We start from the raw sequence: 10,791 nt of genomic DNA, 5'->3' as shown, positions 1-10,791 counted from the left end.
AAAGCTTCAGCTCAGCTTGGGGGGCTAGGGGATGGTGGGGAGCAGGGGGGCCTGGCCCCAGCTGGGAAGTAGAGAGTCGACTCCAGAGCCCCCGGGAGCGGCAGCCCTCTTTGCCACCTTCTTTAGAGCCAGATATCTTATCTTCTCGTTGAGATGGAGCCCCGTTAAAACCAAAATAAATAAATATTTTTAAAAACCCGTTCCCCTACCATTCCCATTTCGATTAGATTAAATTTTAAGAGCACACAAATGTAATGTTCCTCTCAGATCAAATTAGAAACAGGTGCACTTTTGCATAAGGAAATTAAGTTGCAGACAATACGAAGATTCGTGAACATGCAGGCACGGATGATGAAAATAAGTAGCCCTTTTATTTGTAATTATTGAGGCAATCTGTTCACAAAGTGTACATGTTAATGGTCTGACAGATCTGTGGACTCCAGCAGGCTGCCGTGAACAACTCAGAGCCGTTCTGAAAGTAACAGATTTTTTTTTCTTAGAAAATATATGTACATTCTCTTCTCCCTCTCCTGGCAGTATTTACAAGGCATGAAATGCCATAAATAGGAATTCCGTGGTTACACAAGGCCCCTCCCTAGAGTTCAAACTTGATCTGGGCAGAAGACACATTCTGACAGTTTAACTCTTCCTTCGATAGCCCAGCTGCCTGCAAGGCGGCCGGGAGGGGGCAGGTGGTCCCGAGGCTGCGGGTCAAGGGCTGGGGTCGTCGATGCGCCTCCGGCAGTAGGGGCAGCAGGTGTGCTGAAGCACCAGCAGCTCGTAGTCCTCTGAGTGGAACATCTGAGGAGAGACGGCCGGGACCCCAGGCCGCAGCTCTGGGCGCTCAGCAGCCCCAAGCTTGGTGGGGACCACTGACCTTCCAAGGGCAGGTGGCTTGGCAGTGAGTCGGGACTAGAAACACCACATCCAGGCCACCTTTGTCTGAGGACTGGGAGGGAGGGGGAGAAGGTCTGAGGCCCCTTTTTTTCCTAAATGAAGTTCAAAGGTGCATCACATTTGCCCAGCCCTCCTGGTTTAAGGGCAGGTACAGAAAGCACAGGGTCAGGGGCAAGTCCACTCCAGACAGCCCATGGAATGCATGTGAGAGTGGGGAGGGCCTAAGGATGGCCGAGTCTTTCTCCCAACTCGGAGCCCTGGCCTTGGCCTTGGCCGCTGAGGGACACCTGTGTTCCTCCCAGATGCCTGGCCTCCCTAAGGGGACATCTGGGAAATGGAAAAGCAGTGGAGACGAGAAACTGGGAACCACACATGAGCTGCAGGCAGCAGGCAAGGTACCTGGAAGCAGGAGGGGCACATGGTGATGGAGGCGTCGGGCAGGAGGGAGCGGAAGTACTGCCACCGCAGGGGCGGGGGCCAGCGCTTGATGAGCACGTCCCGCCGGCTCATGGAGCGCAGCACCGAGCGGTTCACCACCACGGGCACAAACTCCAAGCCACCTTGCTGTAGGGCAGGCGGGGAGAGGGGCACCAGGGCCCTCACTCAGCCATGGGGACATGTTTACGTGGATTATGATCCCAGAGGACCCCAGACACTTCCCCCACCGGGTCCCTCAATAGAATCTGGCCAGGCCACCTCTGTGAAGGCACCTCCTCTCCCCCGAGTGGCCCCGACAGGGAGTGTGCGCAGGAAAGGGACCCAAGACCGCCCTCCCAGCAGGCCTCATGGGCCTCAGCAGCCCGTCACTCAGAGGGGCGCCCTCACCTCGAAGCTCAGCTTGGCTGTGAAGGGGTCATCGTCTCCCATGGAGTCCAGGGTCTCGTCCAGCCTCAGAGTCTGGGAAGCTGCAGGAGCTAGTCAAGGACGGGACCTGAGGCCGAGGGACAGGCCCCACCCTCCACCCGATGCGTTGAGACCCACGGGAGCTCCCTCCAGGCCTTGAGTGGCACTCTCCCTACCAGCCGTGGGGAAGCGTGGCAATGTCTGTGGAGTGGCTTTCCAGATGGAGGGACAGAGGGAATGTGGGCCGGGGTGACGCCGCGGTCACACGAGGCCGGGGCCACACCCAGAGCACAGGTGGGGAAGGAGGAGACAAGGGGCTCTGACGGGCCTCTGCTGCCCCCTCAGACCAGGCACGGCTCATGGAGACCGGCGAGAAGCGCCGTGTGAGCGGAGGCCTGTGGGCCTGCTGGTGTGGAAGCAGCAACGATGGGCCTGGCTGGAAACCACGGCCGGCAAACCCGCCAGCTCCTGGAGAAACACTCAGCAGCTGCCGGGTGGTCTGCAGGCACCTGAGGTGGCCTCGCAGATCCTGTTTCAGGGAGAAGGCGGAGAGTGCCTGCGGATCCCAGGGAGCCGCCCCTCTGCCAGGCTGGCTGGGTCCGATGAGGAAGGGCCCCCCAGGGGAAGGGAGGCTGCTGGTGCCGAGTCAGGCGCGGGACGTGGCCCCGCACAGCATCTACGATCCAGCCTAAGCATCTGACGTGAGTGTGTAGAGGGTGGGCGTGAGTGCAGATACGGTTCCCGTCTCTGTCCTTCAGTAAACAACTGCCTGGGTGTTCCTCAATCCTGCTCCTCCAAACGTGGTCCACAGACCAGCGGCACCGGCCTCGTCTGAAAGCGTGTAGAAACACCGGCTCCCAGCCCACCGAGACCTGCCCACCCAGCTGCCGTGTGCTCACAAGGCCCACCGTGTGCACGCCGTGGCTCAGCTGGGACCATGACTGCGGTCCTGGCCACAGGGACACCTGACGTGTGGCCTGTGGCCCGAGCTGTTCCAGGGAGGGCGTGCCCCGGGGTTTATGCTGACACGCTGGGAGAAGCGCCGGGGGTCGCAGGGCTGATGGGATGCAGGCTGGGCACTGCTGGTGGGGACAGGGCAGGTGCGGCCTACGAATGAAGCTACCAGAGGATAGCAGGCCCCAGAGGACAGGAGGCAGGCTCCCGTCAGCGCTGAGCAAGCATCTGGGTGAGGCTGAGCACCCGTCCACGCTAGGTTTCTCTACACCTTTTTGTTGCCTGGCCTGTCCAAGTTGTGTCTCTGTCCCTTGTCCATAAAAGTGACCTGACCAGAAGAGCTGGGCCACCGACACAGGCGTCATACGCCGCGTTGGCTGCTCACCAGCCCCACACAGCCAGTAGCAGGGGAGCGCCTTTCAGGAGCCAGGGGTGGGTGGGAGGCCCTCCTGGGTGGAAGGCCAAGGTGGCATCTCCACTTCCACGTGCCACTTCTGGCCTGTGGGCACGTGCTGTCCCCTCCTGCACCGCTGCACCCTGGCCAGAGCTCTGCCCATTTCTGGCCCTATGCCTGCTCCCACATGGTCCTCACCATCACACAGGGTGGCCTGCCCTGCCCTGGCCTTACCCCCCAAGGCCCCTGCCTCCTGGCGTGCTCCCAGGCCGACGCTCAGCTGACACACACAGGGTCTGGCCAGCACCCAGGATACTGTTGCTTGCGATCTCTTGCCATTTATTCTCACGCTTGTGTCTTGGCGCCTCCAGGTCAATTAGAGAGACAGCTTCTTCATCAGTAATCCCCTCCTCCAGGTAGAATTCAACCAGGTGCAGCACCTCTGCAGGCACAGGGAGGGGGAGGGGCTGGGGCTGGAATGCTCTCACCAGGCAGCGCGAGGGGGTGGAAGGGTCCCAGAGCTCCTTCCCCACCCAGCACAGGCCTCTCTGAAAGCTGGCAGGTGCAGCATTGCTGCCTGCCACACATCTGGGGTAAGCAAGCATGTGTGCGTGTATGTGTGTGTGCGTGCAGGCATGCGTGTGTACGCAAGGGTGAGCACCGGGGGCCTTTACCCCTGCTCTGTCCCCCTAGGAGCCGGAGGGACTCCTCTCCAACGGAAGAAGAGAAGCGTCTCTGCACAGCTACTGGGAAAGGGCTTTTGACCCTCGTCAACATGGAAGAAGCTGGGGCTTGAGAGCCACGTCAGCCTCGCAGACGGAGGGCCTGACTAGCGGCGCCTCTTCCCAGGCATTTTCATCAGGCAGCGCTGCACACTGGGCTCTGAGGGGTGGGTGCTTCAGGTCGGGGCAGCACTGGGGTCCTGCCTCTGGGAACCCGGAGTGACTGTGTGTGTCAGGCGGGGTGGGGTCTCACGGTCCCCGATTTCCAAAGGAGGACACAGGTGCCCCACCCACATGCTGGCCGCCCCAACCGCACACAGCACTCACCATAGGAAGAGGCTGAGAAGACGAAGGGCTGACGGCAATTGATGCAAACGTTGCCCAGGTTGTTTAGCAGCGGGTTGTTGGTGGAGCAGCGGTAGCACAAGGGCACCAGCTCCTACAAAACGCCAGCACCACAAAGGCCCGAGGGCCCAGCAGGGGTGGGGTGGGGTCCAGCCCCGTCTCCTCCCCTGGCTTCAGCTCCCTGGGGCCTGGCAGCTGAGAGGAAAGGCCACCTGGGTAGGTGGGGAGGGGGCACTGGAGAGGGCACAGCGCACAGGCTCTGAGCTGCAGCAAAGCAGCATAAGGGCCTACAGGAACCACAGCGGTGCTGGACACCCCCTTCCCAGGCAGGGCTCAGCAGCGCGGTTCTCCTGGCAGGAATGACAACCACCGCGGCCCCCGTTTACCAGCCAGTCCCTGTGCTCCATGGACTGCACTAAGCACATTACCCACGCTGGCTCACTTCTCTTCACAGCCTCTCGTGGGAAAGCTATTAGGCGCATCCCCATTTCATAGAGCTGGAAACCGAGGAAATGGGGGAACTGGGATTTGAACCTAGATCTGTCTGATGCCAAGTCTCCGCTCTGTGCTTGAAGGAGGGGACTGTGAAAGAGACAGCGGCTGGTTGGGTTGGAGGAAGGCGGGCTGGGGCACTGACTGAGCTGCAGACACTCGGAGTAGATTTGCTGGCAAGTGACAAACCGGTTCCAGAAGGGGTGGGCTAGGGGAGGGGCTCCTAGGCTGAGGTGAAGGCAGGGCCAACCTGGGCACTGGGGCGGAGCAGACCTGGAGCCTCGGGAGAGCTAGGAAGCAAGGGAGGGCAGGGCTGTGGCGGAGAAGAGAGGACACAGAGAGGGAAGAGGGGAGAGAGTTGGCAAGCCAGGGCTTGGGTGGCTGGCAGGCGGGCGGGAGAGCAAAGCCCCAGGAGCACGGCAGCCATCTACAAATGAACCCAGATCGCACTAGGAGGTGTCAGGAGAAGCCTCCTGCCCGAGGGGGCCGCGCCCTCACCTCGCTGTCCTGGAAGGGCTTGGAGCGGATGGTCAGGCTGCCCAGCTCAATGGACTTCTGGAACCTGGCCGGGGTGTGCAGGCCCTGCAGTTTGTCATAGGCGTGCCGGGCCAGCTTGTAGGCACCCAGTGCTTTGCTCTGTTTGGCTAGAGTGAAGAGCGTGTTCCTGCCGATAACGACGTTAAGGACAGTAGAGGTCACTCCAGGCCCGAGAGCTGGCACTGCCCACCTCTGGAGCGAGCTCCGTGCTGGAACGCAGCTCGTGCTGGTGCCAGGAGAGCACGGGAAGGAGTCTGAGCACTGCCTCGCTCATTCGTGGGATGTAAGTATATTTCTCGGGTATCAAGGCCCAGAGATTTTTCCAGAGATAGAGACAGCGTAGTTTCCATTAATATTTTGATCTTGCTTGGGGTTTCTGGGCCTGCTGACGGCTCACTCTGTACCCTGCCTAAGCCAGAACGGCTCCCTCGGCCTCACTCAGCCTGCCAGCCAGGCCCTAGGATGCCTGGCACCAAGCACCCCCCTGCTCCAGCCCCGCCAACGGAGCCTGGTCCCAGACCTCCCCGGTGCAGACACTCCTCTGCCTGCACTTCACCAAGGCCATGGCGAGCTCTGAGCGCAGCCTCCCTTGCTCCAAGGCCCTCCTTGGAACTCCTAGGCTTTGTGCTCCATCTCAGGTCACCTCAAAGGCCGGCTGTGCCCAGGCCTGGCCTGCCCTTCCTCCGCTCCCCCCACCTATGAATGCCCTTCCCCACTTCTCCCTAACACGCCTCAGCTAAATGAGGCCCAGGCCCAACCTCCTCCCCACTCTCCCTCCCCGAGGCTCCTGTTCCCCACACCCCCAGCGTGGCCCCGCCCACCCCAGCAGTCACGTGGAGGCCAGTTTCCTTGTCTGTGTCTCCACCGTGCCTGATCAGGGTCAGGCGCTGTGTCGGGAGCTGTTTCCACATCCCCAGTGGACAGCAAGGGTGAAGCTCAGGGCAAGGGTTCAGTCAAACTCTGCTGACTTGAACAGAACTTGCAGCAAAGGCCGGGTGTAGGTCCCGAGAGCCCCTTGGTCTGTGGCAGCTTCCCCTGAAATGTAAATGACGGGCCTGAAACCCTTTAGAGAAGCTAGTTCTCACCTCTGAACCCTCGACTGGGAGGGTTTTTTACTCAAGGAAAGAAGGCAGGGTTGGGTGGGGCTGGGAAGGGGCTTAGAGATAGTGGTGTTTAGAAGAGGACATGGGTTTATTATGACTTTTATCACTTTGAGGACCTTCAGGATTTGGGGTCATTTCCTGGTGGTTTCTGGCAGCACAGGCCCTCAGGCCCCGCCTCCGCTCACGGACCCTCCGTGGCCCTTACCAGACAGAGAAGGAGAGGCCGGCTCACAGGGAGGCCCTCAGGCCGCTGCCCCTCCAGCCTGGCTCACACGCAGGGGGCCTTCCTCTGCGGGGAAGGACCTTCCTCTCTGAGGGGGAGCTCCTCCCTCCCCCCACCTCACTTCCCTCCAAGCCCTTCCAGGCGCTGGGCGCTCCCCTGGAACATGTACTCCACGTCTTCCCTGGTTACCTCAGCCTACAGGATGGCTGTCACCTCCTCTAGGCAGCCTTCGCCAACCCTGGCCCCGGCCTAGCTGCATTCCACCCTGGGACACAGCACACGTCCCACTGAACAAGGCCCTGACACTTGTCACCTCCCCATTTGATGGCAGTTTGTCGCCTACTGCCTGGTCCGGAGCCGGGGATGCAGCAGGTGCTCTGTCCGCCTGGGCTGAATAAATGGTCCCCCCCCACCCGCCAGGGAAGTGCCCAATATTCCAAGCCCCGAAGGCCTGGCGTTTCCTTCACTTCAGTCACACCCTCATCTGTGGGTTCTGGGAGGGCCTGGACAGTGTGTTGGCCAGAGGCCTGCTGCTGGGCCCAGCCCAGAGAGCCCTGAAAACTAATCCTCCCTTGGCGCTCCCTCGGTCTCCCTGGCTGAGCCTCTCGTCCAGCCGAACAGCAGCGGCAGGGCGAGCTCTCTCCCCTCCCCGAGGCAGCTGGAGAGAGGGAAACTTCTGCCAGCAAAGTGCTCTGGCCATTAGACAAGAGGGGCGGGACAGAGGGTGGGGTGAGAGAAAGGATACACTTTAGAGATGCCCAGGGGAGTGTCCTTGGTCAGGCTGTGCAGCAGGAACCTGGAGATGTTGAAGAGCGTTTCGGGAAGGTGGAAACTGAACGGCTCCTCCTGCCGTGAGGAAAGCAAACAGGATTGAATTTCTCAGCCGAGCTGCTGCTGGGCCGGGCGAGAGGCAGACACCAGTAACTCCAAGCGACTTCAACAGAACAGCAGACCCACCCAGTGGGCACCTACTGTGTGCCGGGCGCCTGCAGCCACTGCCTCCGGTGGTCCCCAACCCAACCCCGTGAGGGAAGCATTGTCATCCTCACTGTGCTGACGAGAAAACCGAGGCCTCGAGAGATGATCTGCCCAAGTCACCAGCTAGAAAGGAGTGGAGCTGGGATTCAAACCCAGGTCTGATCCCAAAGCCCAACAATGTCTTTCTCCCAAGCTCACTGCCTCTGGGGTCAGTAAGGATTCCACTTCCCTGAGCTCAAGCTGTCTCCAAGTAGCTCTAAAAGAGGAGACCTTTATGCGGTTTAAGACGACCTCCATATAAGCACGTCTTTAAGCGGAGGCAATTAACCCTTTGTAGGATGAAATCGCAGGCCTCTTCTCTGCTGTACAGCAGCAGCCTGACTGTGCGACGCCCACAGGTGTGCCAGGCGCTGGGGCTCCCAGCTGCATCCCTCCGCCCCCAGAGCCCGGCACAGGCCCTGACAGACAGGCACTCAAGACATGCTGAGTTGAAGGAACAGGTCTTCTGCACCCAGAGGCTGCCAGAAGCTCAACACAGTAGAGCAGAGGGAACTTTCTATCAGGAGGAGTCTATAAAAGATTAAGAAAACCCTGTTTCGAAGGAATCTGGCGCGCGGCTTTAGATGACAAGATGAAAGCAGGCCAGCTACCCACCCCCACCCCCCACCAGTGAGCACCTAATGGTAATAAAACTGACATTTCCTGAAGGGTCTTGCTAGGCCACAGTCATCACTGAGCCACCAGGACTTAGGTCCTCAGTTTGTGAGGGTCTTAGGTCTCAGTTTGTGAGGACTCACTTTACACTACTTCTTTGGTCCAGAACCCAGCATTCTCTCTTTAGTTCTCACTTAAATTTCTATAGCTTCTGTTCATTCCAAGAACCCAAGAAAACCTGAGAGTGCATCCTTTTCTGGGTGACAGCCAGGGAGAAGCCTGCCTCTGGTTATACTGCACTAGATGTGGAAGCTAAGAAATGTCCCAGAAAGAGGAGGGAGTGTGTGTGTGGTGGGGGGGGTCCTCGGGATTCGCACCTCTCCTCTGGGAAGGACGCCATTATCTCAGAAAAGGTCTGATGCTTCCCTTTCCAGCCTGCTCTGAATCAGAGCTGCTCTGCCGGGCCCTGATGCCAAACCCTAAAACACCACACCCACCTCCAGGCCTTTGCTCCCGCTGTGACCTCTGCCAGGAATGCCCTTCCTCGTCCTCTTCACTTGCCCCATTCTTACTTATCTCCCACCTCTTGGCTTGGGGGCCACCTCTCCGAGGAAGTCGTCTAAGCGTCTCCTTTGCGGGAACTGCACTGCAGTCGCCTGTTACTAGACTATGAGCTCCTGGGGGGCAGGGACAATGTCTCCTTCAGCACTGTGCCCGAGGTCTTGGCACAGGGCATGTCACACAGCGGGCATTTGTTGAATGAAGGAAGGGCCCAGTGAAGAAGCCTGAGCTGGGATGAAGAGCCAGGCCCTGCAAGTGGGTGTGAAGCTGCCACAAGCTCACAGCTGCATCAGGTCCTGGGGCAGAGCTCAGCTGTTCCAGAGAGGAGACCGCCAGGCCCCTGCCTCCAGGGACCAAGGGCGATGAAGAGCAGGGAGAGACGGAGCTGGGTCCCAAAGTGGCTCAGGCAAATTGAGACCGGGCTGGGCCCTGACTTCCACCCTGAGTTTGGGGTCTTTAATTTGGAGGGCTTCCTTCCAGGTAAGCACCTGATAGAGATAAGGGGCCCCAAAAAGACTGTAGGGAAGATGAGGTCCCTCGAGACCACTGGGCCTGGTGCGGGGAAGAGGTGAGATGCAGGGCTAATGGCTCAGGCAGGGAACCTCCCCTCCCCACAAGAGTCATTCTTGCCAGACTTCCCCCAGAGGCAGAGAATGTACCAGGAGCTCAGCACAAATGAGGGGAAAGAGGCACCAAGGGTGGAAGGCAGGGCCTTTGAGACACCCAAAGGCAACTGCTCAGCCTGCGGGGAGTGGGCCAATGGAAAACTGGTTTGAGGCCTCCGCACAGGGCAGTGGGAAGAGCTGAGACTCGTGCAGGGTCACTCTTCCAAGTGCTTCCCAATATTAACTCACTGAATCCTCACAACAATGCCATCAGGTAGGTACTGTTATTATCCTCCTTTTACAGAGAAGGAAGCTGAAGCACAGAGGAAAGTAAACGACTTGCCCAAGGTCACACAGTGGAGCTGGGGCGTGAGGCCAGGGGTCTGCCTTCTCTAAATTAGTGGGGTGGGGGGCTAAGAGCACAGGCTCAAAGTCAGCCTGCCTGGGTTCAAGTCCTGGCTCTGCTACTTACTAGCTGTGGGATCTCTCTGTCCAGTGCCTCAGTTTCTTCATCTGTAAGATGGGGATGACAGCACTTATCTCACTGCATGGTTGAAAGGCTGACACAATAAAGCCCTCAACACATTGCCTGGTATGTAGCAAGTGCTCAATAAAGGTCGTCTATTGATATTACCCTCTGGCTTACGAGCACAGGATAAGCTCACGTTGTTGAGTGATCGAAGGTACCCAAAATAGGGAGGCTGATAACAATCTGTCACCTGTTCCCTACTGTCAGGAGGCAGATCTAAAATGGCTTAATCAGAAGGATCCAGGAGTAACTAAAAAGAACTATTTGGGTCTCTGGAGATCAAGGCAACACTCTTCTTTATAGAGAAGGAAACTGAGGGTCAGAGAGGAGAAGTAAATTGCTCAAGGTCACATAGCAGGTCAGTGGCAGGGCCAGGGAAGAGACCTCAGGCCTTTGGTTAGAGCTAGACCTTCACCCACCTAGAAGAGAGGGCCCCAGGCAACGTCCCCCACCGATCACTTAGAGAGACAGCACTTTGAGTGGCTAATCCAGAGTCTGCCCGAGCCATCCAAACCTGAAGCAAGCAACCAGAAGGGCCCACTCCAGCTCTGGCTTGCTAATTCTGAAGCCCACATGCTGCACCTCAAACAAGTAACCAATCAAGGAAAATCAAAGTTCCAAACTGTCTCCCAGGAGGAGACGAGGATTTCTCAGCAGGTCATCATGCCCTGGGTTTACCCTCCATCCAGAGGTCTGCTGCTCTGTTAAGACGTACCCAGGGCTCCCAGCTCAGCCGGGACTGGTGCCCCCGCCAGGACTCATCTCCCGGCCACCTTACCGTGTACCGCTGAATGGCGTGGTAGCCGTGGTACAGCTCAGCCAAGTGCTGGAAGTGGTGGAACTTGCCGAGCATCACGTCCTTCTGGGCAGGGTCTGCAGGGCACAGCGGGAGGGGAGCAGGGCAGGAGGGAGAGGGCGTGTCAGACTGTGCAGGTTCTCCCCCGACACCAGACC

At 58.8% G+C, this 10,791-nt stretch overlaps 1 protein-coding gene across 1 annotated transcript in view; it reads right to left on the bottom strand.

Moving 5' to 3' along the window:
• Positions 1–373: 373 nt before the first annotated feature.
• Positions 374–10,791, bottom strand: part of IFT122 (intraflagellar transport 122) — a 70,891-nt gene continuing 60,473 nt past the window's right edge. The window contains exons 22-29 of the mRNA XM_082662880.1: positions 10,616–10,710; positions 7,256–7,356; positions 5,146–5,311; positions 4,138–4,249; positions 3,405–3,530; positions 1,723–1,802; positions 1,297–1,461; positions 374–801 (exon numbers count right to left, since the gene is read on the bottom strand). Coding sequence (XP_082519006.1) covers positions 712–801; positions 1,297–1,461; positions 1,723–1,802; positions 3,405–3,530; positions 4,138–4,249; positions 5,146–5,311; positions 7,256–7,356; positions 10,616–10,710 — 935 coding nt within the window. The 3' untranslated portion in view covers positions 374–711. The remainder of the gene's footprint in view (positions 802–1,296; positions 1,462–1,722; positions 1,803–3,404; positions 3,531–4,137; positions 4,250–5,145; positions 5,312–7,255; positions 7,357–10,615; positions 10,711–10,791) is intronic.

The sequence above is a fragment of the Grampus griseus genome (assembly GCF_964374135.1).
Source record: "Grampus griseus genome assembly, chromosome: 10".
NCBI classification, from domain to species: Eukaryota; Metazoa; Chordata; class Mammalia; order Artiodactyla; family Delphinidae; genus Grampus; species Grampus griseus.
The sequence above is the reverse complement of the archived record's forward strand: the minus strand, read 5'-3'. Positions and strand labels throughout refer to the sequence as shown.